Source organism: Numida meleagris, chromosome 2 (assembly GCF_002078875.1).
Source record: "Numida meleagris isolate 19003 breed g44 Domestic line chromosome 2, NumMel1.0, whole genome shotgun sequence".
NCBI lineage: Eukaryota > Metazoa > Chordata > Aves > Galliformes > Numididae > Numida > Numida meleagris.
In genome coordinates this window covers 125,700,708-125,725,326 of record NC_034410.1, presented here as the reverse complement: position 1 = coordinate 125,725,326, position 24,619 = coordinate 125,700,708, and the positions used below count along the sequence as shown (strand labels likewise).

Here is a 24,619-nt window from a genome sequence, read left to right as displayed (position 1 = left end):
GTCAAGAGAAAACATGGGAAACACAACACCTACGTGGATGTGACAGATGGGAAAGAAATAAAAAACTGATGACATCCTCTAGCAATATAAAAACATGGTGTAGTATAATTTTGAATTGATGGTTAGGATCAAAATAATTTAATAAAGCCAAAAGCACAAATAGAATACTAGAGAAAAAAGTAGAACAACTGCTAGGGAAGAGAGATGTGCCAGCATAACGTGAGGTAACCACAACTGTGAGCATGGTCATACAGCTCAGACTCTCTCTGAATGAGAACAGGGAAAGTCAGAAACACAGAGAGTTGGAAATCTTTGAAAGTCACCATCATTATATGGGAGAAACTTGCTGTAAAGCTGAAGATTATCACTATTTTTGATAGATGATATGGTATGAGTGAGTCTCATGCTTCTGTTAAAAGATGAAATATTTTCCTGCCATACCCTGTAGGAAAGCTGTCCATTAAAAAAGTCCAAGGATTTTATGGTTTGTTCTTATGGGGTACTGACATCGGAGAAGCCAACAACAAAGCTCTCAGTAACTTAATCAGGCTCAGCATGGTAGTTGGTCGTGTCCTTACGAGCATTTCCCTCACTACAAACACGCCACTGGCATGTGTTGCCCTGCACAGAACTGCTGTTTGCTCTGCAGCCATTTGCCAGCAGTCACAGAGATCACATTCAGTACTGTGAGCTTCCAGGGATCATAGACAAGAGGAAGCAGGCAGCTCTGCAGACAGCAGTACTCTCTGTAAGTGTGCATCAGATTACCTGTAGCATTGACTTGGCGCTTTTTTTTTCTTTGACAAAGGGGCATGTCAAAGAGAAGTGCGCTTCCTAGAAAACAGCATACCTTAAAGCCTTCTATGTTCAAATACAGACATGTCAAACACTCTCTGTGACTCTGCATGACTCTGTCCCTTTGTGAGAAGTTTCAGGAAATATGCTCTAATTATAAGCAGTGATTTAAATCAAAGACAACTTCTACAGATGTTTGCATTTTCAGCAGAAAAATGACTTTTGCAACTTTCAACAACAGATGGATGAAAGTATATTGGCAACTCTTTGGAATCTGGCACAGCACACACATCTTTATTGTTTTCACACAGCATGTTTTTAGGTTCTGATCTGGATGAGAGGTGCAATTTTAAAAAGAAAAGAGGTCATGGAGGAGAAACTTCATCACAGCGAGTCAACAGGAGGTGACGGATTTCTGTGTCCTCCACAGCTGTAGGGAACTGGGATAGATGTGTCCCAGCTTTTCTACAGTACAACACCCCAAAGAACTGAGGAGCTGTAGTCAACAGAGAACATGAAAGCAGAGGAGCAGCCAGCCTCAGAAGATGTCTCTTTTAGTAACTCCAGACAGTCTTGCACAGTAACAGAACAGCTGGAATTGGTTCTTCCAAGGACTGAACATATTAGGAATTGCTGAATTTGAGGAGGAGAAAGGATACCTCCAATATGTACTTGGAGGCCATTCCCTTAACATACATGGGCTATCTTTGAAGCTGAAGCTTACAGATAGAGACTTACTATGCATGTATGTGTGTATATATATCTGCATATATATGCTTGTTTCTATGTATGAACACTTTAAAAATTTTTGTGTACCTGAAGTAACACAAGGAACCTGATGTTTCCTTCTGGGCAGCACAGGCAGACTTTCCACTAGTTTGTAAGTTTCAGATGATAGCTCTGCTACTCATTTGACAGAAAGAAACACGATAAAAGATAAAAAGATGAAAACGTTCTCTTAACATCAGACACGTATGAAACCTGCCCAGATGGAACCAAGATCAGACATCCAAGAGACGTACTGCCACAACTGATTCTGTGTCCTTCCTGCTTCTGGCAGGGCAGGGAATCAACTCTTCCTTGTGTGGTAGCAAAATCTGATTTTCATTGCAGATTTCACTAAGAGCATGACAATTCTATATCAAGAATTATGAAATCCTGCTGACCTAGAACTGGTGTAAAATATAATTGATCAATTATATTAGCTTTCCTGTGGTGACTATGATCAAGTATGCTACTGGTTGTTAAATGTAATTCTGGCAAAGGCAGTGCAATTAGGCAGTGCAATTACTTTCTTTTGGTAGCTTTGAACTTTTTTTATTAATTTCTTCTGTTTCTCAACTTAATGATTCACAGCAGTTTTAAAATAGTGCTACCAACCTGATCTCCTAAATAGAAATCACCACATAAGGTTGTTTGCCTAAATCAAAGTTGACAACAAAATGACATGGATGTCAAGGAACTGCCAAAATAAGCACTCAAAGAGCAAGCAGGGTTTGTGCCCGAAGGCTTCAGAGGCTACCTCTTCACTGTTATCCTTCTGCATCCTGTGCAGCTGTATTTTACCCTTTGCCGAAATAACCCTATATCCATAACTAAAACAAATTCTTTTCTGCTCAGTTTCTTGTTTCTGCTTTTTAAATTATTCTCGCTTTTTACGTATTGTACTGCACAAATCTAAACTAGTAGAATGTAGAAAAAAAGCTACGCTTATTGTTAATTTGCTGAGCTCATCCCACATTCAGCATAAAAAGAAATATCTAGAGAGATCAGCAGTAAAGCTGGACAGAAAAGTCTGAGAAGCTTCAAGTTGTTGGGTTTGAGGGCTTTTTTGTCCCATTTCAACCCAAATAAAAAAAAATGGCATCAGTCTTCTGCACAAAGATCGAATTGTGTTAATGATTAAGTTCATTACATGCTATGGTGTCTACAGGAGGCTTTACATCCAAGAACCCATTGTGCTACTTCCTGCATGAACACAACATAAAATGCTAGTCCTTCACCAGAGAGCCTCACACACCTTTTGAAGGTTAGACAGGAGATGGAAGTAAAGGAGAAAGAACCAGGGAACAAGAAGACAGCAGTGGTCAAAACAAAAAGCAGCAGTTTTAACTGTCGATTACAAAGAATATTTCCTGAAAATAGTCGATAGCCAAATGGTCAATATCTCCTGTTGGGACAAAACAGCCCACATTCAAGCCCTGGATGTATTTGTTTGGTTCAAATCACACATAAATCCATGTCTCACATTTCACCAGAGTACTTGGCACCCTGGGATGTGTGTTTTCCAAAAACTCCAGTTCTGAGGAGGCATTTTCTGTGGAAGAATCATTTCAGCTGAAAGTGACAAGAAAGTTTTTGGGTGTTTGCTTCTTGGAGAAAGTAACTCATTAGTAAATTACAGCAGAAACCTCATGTGAACATCAGGAAAGAGTACTTACATTAGCAACGACAAGATACCAACATTTCAGAAAGCCCTGTTTTTATACAAATTCAGTTTGAGGAAAATATCAAACCTTCTAGGTAATAAACACAAAAAAGAAGCCATAGAAAACACTGATGATTAATATTTTCCAGAAAATCAAATATTTCTTAAAATGTTCAAGCAGTGTATGACATGTGCACCAGAAATTTAGGCAAGTATCCTAAACATCATTAAGATAGCAAAAAAACATGCAGAAATACTTAAGCAATGCTTTCTCTCATGCAGCTTGAAACAAATTCTTAACACATTAATGCCTCCAATGATCCCAACAGAATTGTTAAAGAAAACTTCAATTTGGCGTAGTATCTCTTTGCATTCTAATTACAAAATGGTTTTGCATTCCTGGGTGATTGTATGCAATACTTCTATTGCAAAATAATTATCTACCATTCAAACTCCCTTAATTCAAAGGAGTAAATAACTGTAACCTTGTCTTCATGGCACACAGATCTTTAGCAGAGATTAGTCCAAAGCAATGAAATAAGAGTGGAACAAAGGACCAACACCAACCTCAGCAATCTGCGGGCAATGTGAGGTGCCCATCTTTGACCTTTCCCTCTGAAAACCAGGAGCGAAAGCTCCAGAAGTCTCTACTAAGGTAAGACAATTATATATGTTTATTTGTCCCCTCATTAAGACAACATAAGAGTAGTCCTAGGAAATACATAAAACCGTCTGGAGGGCAATCAGTTACTGTTGTTGAAGGGTATATAAGAATCTGTACAGAACAGATGCAATGAGTCCCTCCAGATCTACTAAACCATGTTCCTCCTGCATCTTTCATGCAACTTGGATAGGAAAGCAGCAGCTGCAATGTTTCAAATTTTTTAAGTTATTTATATGGTTTGTAGATAAGAGCCATCCTCAACAACCAGATTAGAAAACTAAGCACTGGGCAGACTTCAGATTTAGCACTGAATACCAAGATCTGGAGCCTGATTTACACTTAAATATTTTTATTTCATTCCTCTTCATCAAAGTAAGGAGTCTTTACTGTGAAGGCAAACCAGGCCTTTTTCCAGTCTGGGAGTAAATTTAAGTACTGGCTACCAATTAAAAGCAGTGAGCACTTTGATGGGTATTTTCTTTGGGAGTATAGATGCTGGTGATTCCCCTGGGGGGCTTCTACCCCCATGTCAAAACTGCTCTGAGATGTACTGGTGGGCGGCAGGCACCCCTGCTATAATGGAGGCACTGAAACTGTTGGACAGAATTTGACTCTCTGCTCTTGGAAACATCTTGGAAAAATCATACAAAGGAATGAGGATCATGAGATTCTCTCCAGAAAAATGTTTCATATAACAAGAAAATGGTTGCATTAGTAATCTATGTGGCTGAGCTTACTCTAACTGCATTGGCTAAATATACTTTTCCTTAGCATCTATTTACTGAATGCTGTCAGGAGCAGGAGACAGGGTTAGACTGAGCTTTTGTCAACCCAATATGGTAGCTCTTACTTTCTGATAAATCTCTGAACAGTCAATATACCCTATGACGAGTTTTAGCAAACAGACACTACAACACTGGGCTCTGCAGGAATACCTGAGTGTGATACAAATAATGCCATTATGTGGGGATACGAGTTAATTATCCTGCACCATACTAAAATCACTTTGTTGCTGCTATCTGTTATTTCTGCAGTAACTTATTCCCTATACACCAGTGGCAACCTACAATGACAGATGAGGAAGAAAGAATAGAAATTAAATTGAAAGAAAAAATAAATAGGCTACAAAAAGAAGAGTATCTGTACTTGTCCAGTACTATATTGTCTTCATTTCTTCTCCCCTGCCACATTTCCACTGACATGAGGGTGTAATTTAGAATGTCAAGGAAATCCATGTCTGTCTGTGCTGAATTACAGCATTCATATTTCTACTTGTTTGTAGCAAACTAAAGTCATAATAAGCCCAGCTATGCAGATGAGTCATACAGAACATCTTTCATTTAACAAGGCGTCTTTAAATAACGCTCTTACTTAAGTTGTACTCATTAATATCAAGAATCAATGTTTTGCGCCATACTACTCTAATTGCCAGAGATTTGCACAAGTGAATCATTAAAAGGTTATGATATTTTTCACGCTAAATATAATGTACAGTATTAATCTGCTTTATTTGTTATTATGAGTAATGTGATGTCCTGTTGTTGTATCAATTTATAATTCTGCCAGATCACATGGCAGGGGGGAAACAAGAACAACAAACAACAGACGGATGTCGTTTCTGCTTAAATTCTCCATGTAAATTACAAATTCATGTTAAGTTAGACTGTACTTTCTTTGCAGAGCAAAACATCCAGATGGAATCACATCAGCACAGCAAAACCTGAGACACCTTTTTCAGTTTAAAAGCAAAGTGATACAGTATATTTCAAACAACACCCAAATCTGCTTTATATTTTCACATTTGATCCTTAAGCCCATTTTTTGATATTACTTCTGAATATAAATCCTAGAGACTATAGTGAAATACACACTTTTTAAAAAAAGATGAGAAGTGTATAAGACAATTTCGTGTGTTGTGACAGTTCTAAAACCATAGGATAAATCTGATTTTCCAAGACAGAAATGGGTGCTCTTTCCAAAATCCTCAGGGGTGATACGCTCCCCACGAGCAGGATGCACCAGGCACAAAATGTTTGCTCTGTCCCTTCCAGTGCTTCTAAAACGCACTTCTGCAAATGAGACGCAGCTATTTCCCATGGGATGTATTCCAGAATATTTCATGCCAGTTTAATCCTGCTGAACATCAGGGCATCTGTGAGTAAATCCAGAGTCCTTAACGCACACTGAACTGCAATCTGCCACCTCTCTGAACCTGAGAAAGCAAGCTCTTAAATTCCTCTTCCAAACTAGAGAGCTGGGTTTCGTCTATAATGTAGAGGTATAAGGAGGGCTACATTATGTATGGGTAGTTAAAACACTTCTTAGTAATGTTAAACAAGTTAGTGGTAGCATAACAATGCTACTGTCTCTGACCAATCTGTTGCAGATGCAAATGGATTTAATTTTGTTCATCACAATGAGGCTGATTCAAAGTGAAGTTTCCATGTACTTATTCTGTTAGGCTGTTTACCACTAAAAGCATCCTCCTAGGAATTCATTACTTTCTTGTAAGTCTGCTTGAGTACAGTTGTACAGCAGGTGACTTCCGAAACAAATTCTTGTTCTTCTTGTCTTTACAGAATCACAGAATTATAGAGGTTGGAAGGGACCTCTAGAGATCATGAAGTACAACTCCCTGCTAGAGCAGGTTTTCCTGCAGTAGGTTGCCCAGGAAAGCATCAAGGTGTGCTTTGAACACCTCCAGCAAAGGAAACTCCACAACCTCTTTGGGAAGCGTGTTCCTTTTGTCTCTCTCACAGTAAAGAAGTTCTTCCTTGTGTTTTTATGGAAATTCCTGTGTTCCAGTTGCTGCCCATTGCCTTTTTTCTATTGTTGCACGCCACGGAAAAGAGTCTGCCCCCATCAACATGATTCATGCACTTTTGATATTTATAAACAGTTATGAGAGCCCCTCTCAGTCTTCTCTTCTCCAGGCTGAACAGCGCCAGGTCTCTCAACCTTTCCTCATACAGGAGATATTCCATATCCTTAATCATCTTTGTGGCCCTCCACTGGACTCTCTCTAGAACATCCCTGTCTTTTTTGAACTGGGGAGACCAGAACTGGTTGCAGTACTCCAGATATGGCCTCAGCAGAGCAGAGCAGACTAGCAGGATCACTTTCCTTGACCTGCTAGCTACTCTCTTCTGGAAGCATCTTAATAAACCATTGGCCTTCTTGTTAACAAGGGCACACTGTCGATTCATGGTCAACCTGCTGTCCACCAGCACTCCTAGGTCCCTCCCTGCAGAACTTAGATATACTAACCACTGTTGAGAGTAAATACTAATAAATTACGGAAAAGAATAAAAGATATCTACTTAACCTTAGTTATACAGGTACAGCATAAATTTCCTGGGAAATAAAAAACAACAAACATATTCTGAAGACTTATCTTCAAAATAGTTTTATGCAGCTGTCCTTTATCTCATGCTGTACTTTGAAAAGGTAGCTGTTGACAGATGAAACAGCTGTGAAAATTGACAGTATTTTTATCCTGATAACAAGTCACAGAGATTGCATCAACAGAACTCAAGCATTTACAATATTCCAGATCACATAAAATTAATAATTGGCACAGAGTATTTTAGAGTAGACACCATTAAAGTAAATGAAGATTTTTCTTGTTTACATTGTAAAATATTATGGGAAAATGCCATGAAGCAGAAATACATAAGCTAAACAAAATTTGTTTATATTACCAACACATGTGGACCATTTCTCAAACATTCTCAGAAAGCTAGTATGTTTGGAAACTATGGCAGATATCCTCATGCAACATCCGCTTCAGAACAGTTTTGTGATAGAATATGTTAGGTCAAGTGGAACAAGTTTATACATGATCACATCACTTTATGTTAGAAACAAAATGAAGTTTACATTTATGATAGAAGACAAAACATTCTTTCAGGCAGAACTAGACCAACTATTTTCAGTTAGATATTAAGCTGAACATTCTGACAAAAGTAATGAGTATATCACAAAACTATTGAGAAAAGTGCTGTCAAGCAAATAATCTGAAGATATTATTTACCTTGTGCAACTGGTAGTACTGCTCAGCACCTATTCCTCCTTGTTCTTCTCCTGTCCACAGCACCAAGCGCAGAGTTCTTTTTGGACGAAGACCTGAAACATATGTTTGAGTGTTATCTCTCCTGTACTTAGTATTCATCTATCTGAACGCGTTTTGCATTGGTCTCCATTGTGCAATGCCAGAAAATCCTGAGTTTCCATTCAATCACCTCTACCTTCACCAAACACAAACTACTTCTATGTGGGTTTTGTTTTCCAGACTACTCTTTGCTTGTTTGGAGGAAGGACTGGAGAGAAAGGGGCAGTTTGTTGTGCTGCTGCTACCAGTTGCTTCTGCTGCAGTAGCACAGGAGAAGCACATTTGTGGACAATGCTGTAGGTGTCTCCAAACATAACATAACTACCTTGATAAATTTCTGATATATATTCTGTCTTTCTGGTGGCCTGCAGTAAATAAAGTATGTATGCTTTCAGCAGATCCAAATCAAATTTTCATGAGGGCTACCATTTTTCATCAAGGTTAATTAATGGGATACAAGATACTGGATGTTCCCCTTTTCTAAAACTGAGAGGCACTACAATATTATTTTGCTTTTTATCAGACAAATGACAAGTAATCTGTGCTTTGGAATGTGAAATACAATTGGCTGCTGGATGTATGCAAAGCAAGGCAAACACAGGGCCATTTAGTATTTTGCTGTGATGGCTCAGTACGAAAGACAAGTTCTCGGATACATTTTGAAACTGTTTCTGCCATGGCAGAATGGAACAGATAGACACTGTTGTCCTTTATTTATTTGATTGATTGTATTCATAAATGAATATATTCGAGACATCAAAACTGAGAGCACAGAAGAGCAAGAAGACCAAGAACAAATAGTGCCCTCTGTACAGTGTAAAAAGCTAATTATGTCTCAGGAAAAATAACCCCCACAAAAATGTTTAAAAAAATACACACATAAACAAAACACAAAACCAAAGAGAAGCCAGACAGTAGAATATAATAAACAATAAAGCATAAATGACTTCCCATACCTCTGTACTGGGGAGAAATAATATCAGTATCACTGTGAAAATGTGTTTTCCTATTTGAAATTGATGACATTTACAAATAGACCTGATCTTCATTACTTTTTTTTTCTCTCAGTCCAATGAAAATCAGCTGAAGGTTTCTCTGTACATTAGGAATTCTAACAATTGAAGACAGAGTGTAAAACAAATATTCAGAATCTGAAAAAAACATCTTGAATTGTCCATTATTTCATTAAAAAAAGGAAGACAGAGAACGGAATTAGGGGATCAAAAAGCGTATTTTCTAAATGTTGATCTGCTGACTGTAAACAGTAAGGTCATCAGCTCTCATTACTTTAAAAACACCCCCTCCCTAAAACCCAGTGGATTTCCTGCTCTCCTCCTAAATCATTACTGTACAGGATTAGCCTCCTTTGCATTTCAAATCAGCCAGATGGCCAATGAGGGAAAATTAAGATGCTAAAATAGTAACTGTATTGATGTTAGAAAGATTTCAGACACGAAACAACCCCAAATGTGTCAGTGGCTTGGTTACAAAAGCTGGTACTTCATTCACAGGTTACGCACCCAACAGAGGTGTCAATGAATGGTTATGTTTGTCATATCACATAATGCAACATACTGAAGTCTTGTCTCCAGCCCACCACACCACAGCTGTGAAGATGAAGAGCTGCTAGTCCAAAAATAAAGAAGTTTGGGTCTGCCACTGCTGCTGTACCTCTGGCTGCTTATACTCTGCTAAACCTTGAGAAGGCCTCGGTTCACACACCCTCCTTAGCCTGTCATTGCATCTTTCCATTGAAGTAGAGGGGGAACAAGTCCTGCAGAGCTTCGGTCTTTCTACACCTGGTGGCAGTGTACCAGCTCTTCCAACCTCAGAGATCTCTGTGAGGAGATTCATTGTGTGTTTTACTGAAGCAAAATGGGCAGGCTTAAAAAAAAAAAAAACACCACCAAAAAATAACAATCAAAAAACTAGACCATAACCTCTGGACACACTCATTTTAAATACAAAGTATACAAAGTACACAGAGGAAAAATTCATTTCCTCATTGTCTGAAAGTGATAAGTATTTATCTACCTGTTATTAACAACACAGGTATTCTGATCAAAGTACATCAAATAAATCCAATATTCACAAGTAAAATTACGAAGAATATTCTGAATGCATGCCTTTATTAAAAGTCTGAGGTATTATACTTAAGCTACAATCTTCTTTTTTTTTTTTTTTTTTAATAAAGTCTAACTATTTTGGTTTGCTTATTAATAACTACTGGTTCCTAAGCAAGAAAACATCATTACAAAATCAGAAGTCTTGCAGATCACAGCACAAATGCATACTGAAAAGACATGATAAAATACCACCTGGAACAGAAAACTATTTTCTGTCCTGAGCGTATCATGCAGAGGGGCATGAAGAAAATTTTAAAATGAAGGAATGTTGTTTCATATATAAAACAGTGTCTGCCTCCTTTTTGAAATAGGACACAGTCTAAAATAAATGACATCAGAGATTTTTTTTCAAGTTTTCCAGAACATTTAAATATACAGATCATTTTGGAAAATGCAGCAGGTTATAATTATATTCTGCATCAGTGCAAGGATCCTACTGTTCCCTCCCTAGGTCACTCAGATCTGAAATAAACTCAAGTGGAAGTTGCAGAGCTCAGCATCTACTCAAAAACAGCAAAATCCCACAGCTTCCATCCTACTGCAGTATCCCAATAAAATGAATAGCAGGAGCTTTACAAGAGGATAACATTCAAAAGGTGACAGCAGGTACACAAATAAAATGTTCTTTTTAAACTCACATACCAAAAAACTCAAAGCCAAAACATCTATAGGTATTCATTCACCTGCAGATTAGTTTAGAAATCCCCACATTTCCAATATTAAAAAAAATGAAGCATCTTTTTTTCACCACCCGCCTTACCCTTGACTGGGAAACACATTCATAGTTTAGCACAAAGGTGCATTTGACTCATCAGTCCCTATATACTTACGGTTTATCTCAAGTAAAATAATTACTATAGGGCACCTGGGCTCCTAAGTTAAAAGATGAAACAAAAACACTGGTATAGTCCATCGTTGACTGAGGATACGTGTAATAAGCACACCAGGACATGTCTGTATTATACTTCCTTGGTGCTGGAGTGGCTGACAGCCTTTTGCCATCTCCAGTGCTGTACTTCATGATTGCTCTGACCAGATCAGCCATACTTTGATGTAGCTGTTAATGATTTGATGCTGTTTCTTTTAAATTACCCTACAGCGCTCAGACTTGCAGAAGTCAGCAGCAAGCCTAGGTTAGCCAAAATATCAAATGCTTGAGAAAAAGAAGATTAATAATTGTACAAAAGGTATTAACTATTCATCCTGATTTCAACCATCAACTACCATGAAGTATTTTACCAAAAGCCTTTCTTTCATAATTTACATAAAAGGTAAGTGCCAGCAAATAACATGGAGAAGTACACACACATATACATGCATATATACACATTTTATATTAATTTGAAATAGAAAATGGATATTTTCCAGACATTATAGTGCTTATTAAATCCACATAGGTTCTTACAACTGAGTGGCATCCCTGTGACAGGGTGCTTAACAGGGTGCTACATAAAATCTGCATTTTATGTCCTACATACTTTGCTCATGCTCAGTAGAATTGAGAGATTCCTATACAGCAAAACTGAAACATATAGTCTGGTATAAGCATGTACAAATTATATGTCACATGTTATGTTAAAAAAAAAAAATGATCCACTCTCATAATAAAACATAAGCCAGTAAGGAGAACTTGAATTGTGTCTTTTTGTAATCAAAATGAGAATCAGCAGTATAAATTCTGAATTTCCTTTAGTAAATATTTACTAGATTTTTTCACTTTATAAACATAAATTTTTACTAATGGGGAGGATTAAGTACAAAGATACAGCATTCTCTAAGAAGACAGTGTATGGAGGCTAGTCAGACTTCTTAAAGAGTCATCATGTTGTTATGACACTGATCATCTCTTAAAAATACAATAAGTGTTCCACCTCTATGTAAAAAGGAGGTTTTTTTCCCCTGTAAACCAAGCCCCTGGTATCACCTACAAGCAAATCAAAAAGCTGCTCAGTTTACAGCTTTCATAAGATGAAAGTAATAATGCAATTTATTTAGGATGTCCATACTTTTTCTTCTGAAGATGAAGAATTCTTCATTGTAAAATGGCAGTATTTGTGCTTTTGTTCTGTTAGTAGAAAGACAATCCCCTATGATTCAGACAAACCTAATCTTACTACTTGCGCTGAAAAGCGCCTAAGACCTTTCATTAAGAAATGTTTATTGCTTCAAAACTGAGTGAAGAACAATGATCTAACAAAGTTAAAAGCTTTGAGAAGACAAAGCACACCTCAAAAAATGTCAGTATTACTTAAAACATGGCTACGATATAGCTGTAATTCTCTGGAGAACCTAAAAGAAGAGTAGAGAAGCAGGTTTTTACTGAGAAACTGCCTTTGTTCTCTTATATAATGTAATCTACTTGATTTTCCTTTGTTCCATTATACAGGTTTTGCTCATAGTACTGAAGACGAGGTGTTGGTTGTAAAGGATACTAGGAAGCGAAGAAATCAGGCAGTCATAAAGGTCTATAGTTAAAAAAACGAGTTCTCCTGGGCCTCAGAGAAAGCCAGGCTGTCTCACAGGGTCAGCTGGAGGAGAGACATGGAATTGCAAGAAAGAAAAGACTGAAAATGGGCAGGACATATGCTGGAAAGTAGGAAAGGAAAACTGAGACAAGCCAAGTGGGCAGCACCAGCAGGTCTGCACCCCCCCACAGATGTCAGAGAAGGGCTCCTCCAGTGGAGAGTTTTGGGTGGGAAGACGACACGCCAGCCCCAGTCACAGAATGGGAGATTTTTGGACAGGCCTCTGAAAAAAGGGGCATGAAAATAGCAAGGGCTGAGGTAAACGGTGTACGAGGCAAGACTCGGGATTTAGGAAGGACTGGGTTCTATCCTGAAGGGGGTTTGAAAGCTGGAGGGCCAGGCAAGCAGCACTGCTACAGCTGAGATTAACCCAAGGAATTTTTTCTTTTTAAAAGAGCAGGCTGATGAGCTTATGACAGACTAGGAAGGGAAGTTTTACAGAAGACTGGAAATAGGAAACATGAGAAGTTTGAAGTAGATTTATTTTTAGAAAGTGATGGAATATCCAGGAGGAAATGTCAAGGAAGGAGGGGTACTTACAAGACTAGAGGGGAAAGCTGTGAATGATTTGCAAGTCTAGTAACTAAACCGAACACATATTAAGCCTTTTAACTGGGGAGATGAAGAGAAGAGGGAATCAAAGAGCAGGGCCCCGTGCTTTGGGCTGCAGCGGGCGTTGCTGTGGTGCTGTCTCAGAGCCACCGGCCCGCACGGCTCAGGGACAGCACCAACAGGAATGTGCTCTTCTGCACTTGCGATTTGGCAGTGTCAGTGTCACGAAGTCCACACTGAAAGTCCACCTTATTTTCCTTCAGGAAAAAACCTTCTTCCTGAAAGGTATTCAGAGATCTCATAAAATTCTCACAGAGAGGAAAAGGCAATGCAGGTCCCTCTCTCTCACTCCCCCCAACATGACAAGCATTAAATGTGGTTTGACCTTTTCCATGTTGTGGCTCTAACTTCTGCTTCTGCTGTCCCTCTGTTTGCACTGACAGCAGCTCAAATCTGTTACGGCATCTATGCTGTCCTCAGAGCTGATAACTCAGAAATGCATCAACCACAACTCGTTTCACCATATGGAAAACATACACCCTAAAAATCTTGACAGAAAGGACAAGAAGCCTCTGACTTCATCGAGAAAGGATTTCAGTATTTCACTGTGTAGTCTGGGTTGCAAATTTGGGGAAAAAAAAGATTGTAAGAGCTTCTGCCACCAGGTTTTCAATATTTTCATAAATAAAGCACACTTTTTAACTTGAATTTCCTCAGTAAATTACAGCTTGCAGTGTAGCAGCAGTCTGAAGGACACAGGGCAACACAGCTAAGGAGGGCAGTAAGCCTAAATTTACTGCTCAGTTAGCAACTTCGTAAGTCTGCAGTCATCTCCCTGCTATGTCAGCTCAGTATGGAAGCTGAAAACTTCAGTATTTGCCAAATATGCATTCAGCTGCATGTTGAAATGAAGGTTTAAATGTAGCTCTAGTGTAACAGCACACGCATATATTTCATATTAAGTAGATTTAGCAGATTTGCAAAATATGATGTTCAGAATAAAATATGCAGCTTTGGGGAAGTGGAAAGAATGTAAGAACAAGGAGTTATTATCAGGGATATTTAATAAAAAAAAGTCTACTAGGAAAGTAGTCATTTAATGATGTTTCACAACATATCTGAGACAGCAACAACTACATCACCGCAGCTACAGAAAATTCAGAAACACATTTAACAACATTTTTATAAAGTAGGTTAAAACTGCAGTTATATGACTTCAATTAAACTAGCAGAAAAAGAATGATTCCAATAAATACTTTTTTAATAAAATATCTCTTTAGTTCTCATATATTAGCCAGTGAATTTGGGACTGAGAAATGTAACTTCATACAAAGACTACTGTGAACTGAATAGAAATCTGTCTTACGGTTTCTGAGTCACATTAGTCATGGATATAATTCAGAGGAGAATTGCATATTCAATTTAAAATAAGTTTTAAGGTGGAAAAATTGCCTAATCAACTCCTTATGAGTTACATAAAATGTAATTCAGGTTGCACCTTGAAATTCTTATGTGCATAAGTTTAAAAACACTTCTTTAGTTTTATGTGTTTTTATGCTAAGAAACAGAAATTTGGTTGTACCAGATCCCTGTATACACCTATAGGAAAATTGACTCATGAAAATCCCATTTTCCTGTAATACCAGTAAAAGGAGGAAAAGGGAGAAGTATGCACAGGACCTATGACCATAAATTTCTCCCTTTCTCATGTGTGCCCAGATCACAGTCTAGGAATGTAGGAAAGCCACGTAAAAGGTGTGATGGCTAGGATAGACTTTGTCAACAATAACTCTTCCTATATCACATTGCTATAGCAGCAATGGCATCTTGCATCCTGCTCTATGCCGAGGAAGAGGAAAATGTGCCCTGGCCATCTACTTGACTCCTAGTATTCACCGTCTCTGGCAGCTCCCTATAGCAAATATTTTTTTTATATGGAAGAACCAGGATTTCCAGAAGCACTTGGAGGAACAGTAGTAGCAGGAGACTTCTGGTCTCAGCTGGCATGCAGACATGACTGAACATGAGCTCAATGCACATGTGACAACAGCAAGAGAGGGGAAATTTTTACTCTGTACCAAAAGCCATCACTGTAGTTTTCTTTGAAGGGGAACTGACTTTCCTGAAGTCTATGCCAGCTACTTCAACACAGGCAAGATATCAAGATAGTAGTAATTCACATGTCTTACATGTTTCTGTTCAAACAATGGAGGGATACGAGGGTAAGTTTGTGATTTGGCCCAGTCAGTGGCTTTCTTCTGAAGATGCACCAGGTAAACACGCAGGCTGGGCAGTAGTGAGTGGACACATCCACCTCTGGGCCTGGGAGAATACCATGAGTTGACTAACAAGTTAGACCCAAACATGGCCATGTAAAGGTAGAAAGCACATCTCTGAACAAGGAGAGCTTCTGCATAAATGTTCCTGAAAGAAACCTGAGATGTGAACAAAAGACCTGTCAACTATTTCATTCTTCTTATATTAGCAGAGGTGAGACTCTGGAAAAAACCCAGACTGTAGTGTCAAATAGCAGACCCCAACGGCTTCTGTTCTCAATGGAAAAAAAAAACAGCTGAAATTTGGCTCCAGCTTTTTCAATTAAAAAGAGACACAGCAGTTACAATGTCTGAATATTTTCAGAAGAAAGCAGTGAAATTCATCAATCAAAACTGAATGTATCACTAACTCCAGTGGGCTCTCTACTGCAGTTAGAAGGCATAAAATGTTATGCTTAGAAAGCTTACACAGCCATACGATCACCTCCTAAAGGCTTTTCAGTGTTATTCTCATTATTCAGTTCCCCAAGCTCTCTTTAAGGATAAAAGTCCTGTGTTTCTAGAGCTGGAGGGGAAGGCGGCTTTGCCAGAGCTTCACCCATGTGTTCCTCTGGGAGGGCACCTGTGGCCTCAGGTGGGAAGTACCCATCCAGGCCAAGAGATGCAGGAATGCAGCTGGATTAGAAGCAAAGAGAAAGCAATGCTACAGCTCCAAAATCATTGGATACGTACTACCTGTTTCTTGCTCAAAAACACTGTCAGGAAGTATTAACCCTGAGGAGGACCACCATGGCAGCAGCACGCTTGAAATGGAGGGAGAGCAGCCCAAAAAAGAAACAGGCAATCATCATCTAGAACGGCACTGAGTCCCACATGCTGTCAGTCCAACCTGCAGGGCTAACTAAAGGTAAAGCAGGGCAACAAGATAATGTTAAGGGTAATTTTATGGAGACTTTTTATGAACAGCTGTTTAATCAGTCTTGCACCTCCCCTGGAAAGGCAAATTCTTTTGTAAACCTCATGTGACACAGGAACAAGAAAACATGATTTATACAACACCAGAGCAGTAACCACTGTAACATCAAAATGCTGAGGCAAATGGCATTTGCTATCTCCAAAGACACCTTTTGCACATGAACTAACAAACATAAAATGGGACAGTTTAAGTCCAGTTTGAATGGGTTTGAGGCATCTAGAAAACATTTGCTTGTGTGCTGTCTCACCTACAACTTCCAAGTACCCTCACACCGCATCACGGCTCACGGAATACCCCATGGATTACCTCTGCTCAAAGACAGGCATTCTTCGGGCATTCCTCACAAACATATCCCAGTGTGTACCCATTATCTCTAAATTACCCCAAAGAATATTCTCTCTACTGCCATAGTAGCATTTGCTACTACCCCACAAAGCTTGCAGACAGAGCCAAAAGAAAATATCCCTGGCGCTCACTCCCGAGTTACGTGTGCTGATTAAACATGCATTTATCATCATACAGAAAGGATAAAAGCAGAGCTTCTTCCTGCCTTTCCTTCTGTTGAGGCATAAAGGCACTCATCCATCTTTCCTCATTCACCCGTTTGTAAAGAACGCTTCAGATCCTCATACTGTAAATATTTCAATGCCTCTATCAAATTTAGTTAGAATTGATCAAAAGGTTAAAGACTGAGGAGGGCTGGGGAAGGCGGCAGCTGACACAGCTTGCAGGCAAACTGCACATTTGCACAAGCTTACTGCCTTGCAAAACCCCGCCTGCAGTACTGAAGAGAATTTTCTTAAGAATCAGAAGTCCTCAGATAACCATAACAGCCACAGCCCCGCTGAAAGAAAGCGACTTTACCAGTTCAAACCAGCTAAGGTGCCTCAGTACCTCTAAAGGTCTCTTTATTCCTTTTTCTAGGAATAAAAAGTACCAACTGGCTGAAACTTTCATCTTTCTTCACATAAACAACTTTTGTGGAAATGCCTCCAGTTCTTTGTTTTTTAGGCAAATTAACTACAAAGTGGCCTGCCAGGAATCTTGCTGATCGGTGGTACATATAAGCTTCAGAAATGCTAGGAAAAAAGTAGCATTTTTCTTTCCTTTGTGCTTTGTTAAACTTCTGCATTAACTGAGAGAAAAGACCTGTTCAGATAACATTGGACAGAATGGCTGCTTATTGGAGGATGCTTGTGATTTCAGACAGGCAGGCAGTGGAAAGAGCCAACAAATGTACAGAGCAGCGAGGACATTTATCAATACACTGTGGAAAGCTTTTTTTTCTAAAGTAAAGCTGCAAACACAGACCAGAAAATGTGGGGTTCAGTTTCTCCACTGGGCGGCTGTGGAATAACCATGTGGAGCAAGATTCACCTCACTGAATTGTAATCCATCCAAAAGTAGGCATTTACTATGAATTTGCTGTGTATGTTTTTTCTCAGGGGAAGGAGGAGAGATAAAAGCAACTACCAGTGGTGCTCATTCTCATCACCAGGGTGTGGAAGATGCAGAACTCGCCTCCAGATGGTTCGTCCTCTGCCTCCAGGCTGACTCCCTTTGTCCCAAAATGAAACAGCGTCCATGTGAAGTTAAAAAGTGAAATGGAAAAAAAAATCCTACCAAAAATAATAACTTCCATTTTTGTCCCTCCAAAAAAGCTGGTGTTGAAGTCTCTGTGTGAAGTTGCTTGAGATAGTGTTATTGTTCTGTGTTCTTACAGTGAACTTGTAGCTCACTGTTACACTGCCTGGGAATCTACAGAAACATCAGGAAGAAAAAAAAAAGATACAAATAAAGCAGAGAAACTGCCAGCTGAAACTAACAAACAAAAAAAGCCAAGAATGAAGAGTCAGAAAATATAAAGCCTAACACATTAAGTACATGATATATTTAGAAATAAAAGTAAAAACGATTAGATAGTTTTAACTGGAGCATGAAAACTGAACTACTTAAAATGTAACCATTTATACTGCAATTTTAATGATTTTTCAATGAATCTAATGTATCTGGTCCTATGCCAAAAGCTACTGAATGGTTTGGGGAGGGGTTAGCTTGAAAGTACAGAATAGTGCTTAAATTACAATCATTCTTCAAGTAATGCATGGAATTAACACAGTCCTAATTAACAAGCATAACTTGTGTCCACTGGCCATCCCCAGGGTAACCTTGATATTATGATGAAATGCTATTAGATCACCACTAAAAAACTTGCTTTAATAATGTAGCAATATCTCACTTCTCTGGAAAGAAATGGACTATAGCAGACGCAGCAGCAGTAATCCTCACTACACATAAAACAAGTTTCACTTTCTGAAATTCGTGTTTTGGAGCTCTGACTTCAGCTTTCACATCAAATATCTGTATTTGTAAGATCTGTTATGCAATATGCAGACATCATGACTTTAAGACTTCCAGTAAACAGTAAAGAACTCAACATGTACATACTGACAAGACAGTTTAGTTGGTTTATTCCCATGCCAAATGTCTATGATATGATCAAAACTAAATTTATCAGAGTCCAAAAGGATATGAAACCAAGCCTCCACGGTTCAAGATAGAATGCTTGTAACTACTGTACTATGAAGAGGCAATTTATGGAGTTGGTTTTAGATAAAACTTACTAATTGATTTCTCACACAACCTGCATATCTGTCACTTTGCTGTCCTTTTTTTTTTTTTTTTTTGTCAGATTTTATGTGCATTATGAGATATAAAACCTGCACTAAACAACATCTTCTCCTATGGAAGATGAAAGGTGCTATTCCACATTACAATCTACAGGTTAGATTTGATGACCTAGATGTTTTTTCCCAGGTGCATGCTCCTGCAGAACACTGCTGTAACAAGAACTCAGTGCAACAGCTAACCAGAATGGAGGGCATGAGCAAAGGCTCAGACATTTCTCTGCTGAGAAAACAGCATTTCACCACAGGTTGTACAGCAAACACATAGGCTACTACTAGAGGAAATCAAATATTTGAACAAGCAGTGAGTGATGCATTTCATTCATGCCTGAAAGGAAACACAGTGAATAAGAATTATACAATGCCACCATGAAGTTGCCTTGAAGGGACACAAAACAGTTTGTTCTGAGTAGAATAGAATCAGCAAATACAAGAACTTTTTTTTTTTTTTCCTGGAGGGGGAGGAAGCGTAGACAATTTTCCAAGAATCATTAAAAAAAAAAAAAAGATTACAAAACACTAAATGAAAGAGTAGGTCCAGATTCTTCTGTAGAAGAACCCTTTTTAGTTCACTTTTAAAAGAACAAAAATTCAAACACATACATTTTGTTTTCAGTCACAGACTGATATTCCAGTCATTCTGCGGCTGTGAAAAAGGAGAGATAAGGAGTTCAAATAATGCAAAATAAATAGCAATTCCCGGGGATGTCTGATGTTCATCATTACAGCATGAGAGTGGCTAATCACATAATAGAGCTTGTCTACAAAGAGCTCTTCAAGAAACACTGAGATTGTTTAAGTGCACGAATTCTTCTGATTAGAACCAGGAAAGGCTAGGTTCTTATGTAAACTCTGCCAGAGCCAAGAGCAGGAACAGCAGCTGATTTTGTTTTTTAATGAATACTTAGAGCATTCCTATTGACCACAGGTTACAGTTCTGGAAAAAAGGAATTATGAGGAAAAAGCGATTTCATCTGATGAAAAGGGGGAAAAGCATCCCTGGATATCAACTCAACAATCTAAGAGTCTGCTTTGAACTAGTTTCGAGGGGCGTAGTGACAAAAGCCCATATGGAAGTAAAAAGAAGCAAAAATCTACAGATCAAGCATAAGATTGGAATTTGTACTTTGGAGATCAGAAATCATATGACAGACAAGAACAGCAGGATACCAGACTAAACTTTGAGAGGCTGTGTGTAAGGAGAACACAGACAGATGAATCTGAATGTTTCACTCCTGCCAATTAGACCAATGTCTAGATTTCAGGTATCAGTACTTGACTGTCGATTCCAGTCTGGGAGATGGCAACCATGAGCTGAAGTCCCACAGCTGGCCCCAGAGCTCTTTTACAGCACTTGTGCCACACTCGTCCTCCAGCCTGAGAGGAATTACACAGAATTTTCTCAGCACAACCAGCACGACCATTTCTTGCTCATGCACTCATCCTTACTCATCTTAACTTGTGGACTATCTCCTGCCAAACACACCCCACACAGGCACATACAGGTCATGCCCTTCTACAACAACATGCTATCTGCAGCCTGCTTCTACCCACAAGTCAGAAGAAACTCATGACTAAAAGAACTCGTCCCTTCAGATCCTACACAGGAGGGATATGCAAACCAGGAGGCAGCACGCTGAGCAATTCCACATTGGAGTTTTACCCGTAGCACTACTGGAAGAGACTGACAGCAGAGTGGTTTACTTCACCTCACACTTCTGTTGAGCAGAAATTTTGGAGGAGGGACACCAGCAACTCCCTGGTTGACAGCGTGTGTGCTGGAATTTCAGCTTCAGAAGTGTCCAGCATCAACAGACCGAATTCCAGAACTTGGTCAACTTGTAACCCTGCTCATGACCAAGACAGGTTTAAAGAAGTGATTCCTGGAAAGAGAATGTTACTTTGCATTGCACAAACCTACTGCAGCATGGAACTATGGTGTGCAGGATCTCTGTGTCACATTACATGATGAGACATATGAGCCCACTGTGCACTCATATGTCAGGACACTATGGTGAAGTGCAATTTGACATAACTATATCCTTGCACTGATGAGACTCAAGTGCATGCCCCCTCTGATCTGTCTTACTTTCTGCTAAGGAAGAAAGTTGTCACAGCCCAAAACAAAGCCCAAGCACACAGCAACATAAAAGCAGCACAGATGATCAGGAAATCAACCCTAAAGTGCAAATCTTAGAGCCCACCATCTTGATAGTATAGCTGTATTTAAAGGTATTTGGTGGAACAAGACTAGACAGGATATAAATTTATTTAGGAAAAACAATCAAGGAAAAGGAACCCTGAAATATAAATCCCTGTGAAGTTCAAGATCAGTTTCGATGACTGTCTTTATATGTAGATGAAAAGAAAAAGACCAGAGGTAGAATCATGGCCCAGATCAAGTCATTGTTGCATGTTCTCGACAGAGACATAGATTAAATTGTCTTGAGAATCTATGAAGACCGAGGTATGAGTGTGGAAATTAAATTCACTGAGCAGCCACTGGAAAAGCAATGTGTAACACAGTGAAAGATTTAAGAACCTTCTCAATGTCAGTGCTGTTTAAAAGGCAAAGAAAAATATCACAAAGCTGATTTTCATGTGACTTCTTGGCTTTCATTCTCTAGTAAGAGGGCTCAAAGCACTTTCTAGATCATTGACTGATGTGTTGCTTTTTGATGACCCCTATGATGAAATAGATTTAACAGACAAACTTGCAAAATATTTACACTAAGTATGAATATTTGTGCTCAGAGAAATGGATAAAATAGAAAGTCTAGTTTATACAAAATAGAAAACACTCTGGCTATGTAATGCATTAATAATATTTTAAATTAAATATTTACCCAGATCCTTAATGAGTGATAATGCTTCCCATGATATAAATGCTCCACCACCGTCATCCATAGCTCCCTGTCCAACATCCCAGCTGTCCAAATGTCCACTGACCAATACAATCTGGAAAAGCAATTATGAGAAAACATATTGATACAAAAATGGTAAATCAGAAAAGTCAGTTCAGCATTTAAGCATTTCAATGATTTTGTCATAAAGTTGACTTGGTAGTTAGTTCAAAACAGGAGGAGAAAAACATTTCACGTAAAACTAAAACATTGTCCTCTGCCACTGAGCATAAATCTGGGATGGACAAACGCATCCTACTTCTTCAGACCACTGCTTAAATCAAATAGATACACTGTGAGGAAAGTTTAAATGAAAGGTTTTGTCTTGAACATTAAGTGCATACTTCTCAGAGATACACGGCTACCATACTGCAGAATGGGGAAAAATTCTTTCATATTCCAGTTGAGAACTGTTCAAGCCCTTAGGTATGAAATTTGATTAACCCAATTTTTGGCTGCATAAGTAAGAAATATGAACTTGGACTGAAGTATTTCCAGACAGAGGTTGTTGTTTTATTGCTATTATCTATGGCTCCTACCACAGAGGACCTCTAATTTATTACTGAGTCCCTTATGCCCTGCAACAATGACAAGGTATTTTATAGCTCTGTTAGCCATAAGGTTATTTTAAATTAAAAACTACATGGCAGCAAGTCCCAGACGGTTTTTCTGCAAAGAGAGTTTTGTGGTTACAGTAGATGATAGCATTATACATGCCTTCAGAAACACTCCCTTTTAGATCTGAGATCTTTTTGAAACACTGATAAACAGCATCACATCAATACCGGAAGTGAGACAGCTGCCTAGCTGGAATTCTAGGGTGATGGATCTGTGACTGGGGAGGTCAAGAAGGGAAAAGAACTCTTGAGCTGAGCAGGCAGGGCCTTAAGTGTGGTAAAATGATGTTATGGGACAAAAACAAGAGCACAGAGGAAAAACTGAACGCGACCCTGAAGCACCTCCCAGTGTCCTACCCACAGCTGGCCATACACGAAGGGATGCTTCCAACTCCTTGGTCTGCTGATGTCAGTCAGATCTCAGAGTTCGGGTATCTAGAAGATGGTGAACAACACTTGCTTCTCCTGCCACCTTCCACTCCCTAAAGAGTTATGGGGTAAGGATCTCCTGGCATTTCACCTCAGCTTTCGTTCATCACAGGACAAATGATGAACTCTAGCACAGAAAATGAGACCAGTTTTTCCTTTTATCATTCCTGGAAGGTGAGAGCCTATGGTGCCAAGTGTGCAGCTAACCTTGCAAGGAACTACTTTCCTCCTCACGAGAAAAATCTTAAGAAGCATTCAATGGCTGCAAAAAATAATTCACAGCAAAGGACTACAAGACAAAAGCATCACATGTTCATCAAAATCACTGCATTTTTTCATCCAACCAAACAGAAACACAGGTAACACAGCTAAAAAGCCCCTTTGCATTTAGCAAGGGCCATGATAAATTACTAGTCACATTTATCATATTGACATGGATCCAATCAGAGTGCACCAAAACCCTTTCCATTCAGAAAATGTATCATATGTTTATAAACGTATGTATCATAAAAAAAATGGAAATGTTATGCTTTAGAAGCTGGAAAATCTTGCAATCAAAATCTGAAGAGCAGCTTACTCTTTCCTTCTCAGATGTTTCAGCTCTCTTGCGCTTATACAGCCTGAACGTGTGTTTGCTTTGCAGCCCAGAGTGGTAGTAGACAGACAGGCTGCAGCCTTTATTCCAAAACCTCCTCTCCTTCAAAGATGAATTTCAACTGCAGGGTCCTCTGCAGAAGCCTCATATTTACTCAGGAGGTATTTCTGCAGTGTAGCACTGTTGTCCTCCCAGGCCCTCTGTGAAAGCCAGCAAACAGCACTATTCTCAGGGTCACTTCTCTGCAGAACTTCTCGCTCTGTAGCTGGTCCCTGCTACAATAGCAATGTAGTTTGAAACCAGATAATCTAAGAAAAGCCATGAGGAAGAAATCTTTCTGAAATGAAAGCAAAACAGATGTAATCACTGCATTACTCATTGCTCTTTTCATTTTCTTATTAGGATGGATGGAGCACACACACATACCCACATGCACGCACTTGCACTGGGATGAACCATGCTTTGAGAGCTTGTGACACATGGGCAGCCCTTCTGCTACGTATGTATGCATGGAGGACAGATCTCAAAGAACACCAGAAATCAAAAAAAAAAAAAAAAAGGAAAAAAAAGAAAAAGGAATAGAAAAGACTTTGAGTGAAAACATAACTGCAGTATAAAGGATGAATGTCTATTCCCAACTTGAACGTTGTCGCAATGTGGTCTGTTTATTTTGAGAAAAATTGGTTTTAGAAAGATAACTACTCACTCTCCTGGGAAATGCAACTTCAAACTGAACTATTTAAATCAAGTACATAAACTCATTGAGAAACAAGTTTACAATAGAAACAATGCCTTGACTGCAGCTGGGAAAGAAAACGGCACTAACGCTGTTCCATGGCAACAACCTCAATATGAGTGTCTGATAGGGAGCTACTTCTCATTTCTGTGAAACAACACACATTGCAACAGCAGGAAATTCTGAATCAGAAGGTGGT

General features: G+C 39.0%; 1 protein-coding gene across 7 annotated transcripts in view; it reads right to left on the bottom strand.

The window, feature by feature from the left end:
• The window catches only part of CPQ (carboxypeptidase Q), a 163,804-nt gene that overhangs the window by 39,747 nt on the left and 99,438 nt on the right, over positions 1-24,619 (bottom strand). For all 7 annotated transcript variants that reach the window (XM_021388142.1, XM_021388146.1, XM_021388145.1 and 4 more), the window contains 2 exons: positions 21,987-22,098; positions 7,921-8,012 (listed from right to left, as the gene is read on the bottom strand). In XM_021388142.1, coding sequence (XP_021243817.1) covers positions 7,921-8,012; positions 21,987-22,098 — 204 coding nt within the window. The remainder of the gene's footprint in view (positions 1-7,920; positions 8,013-21,986; positions 22,099-24,619) is intronic.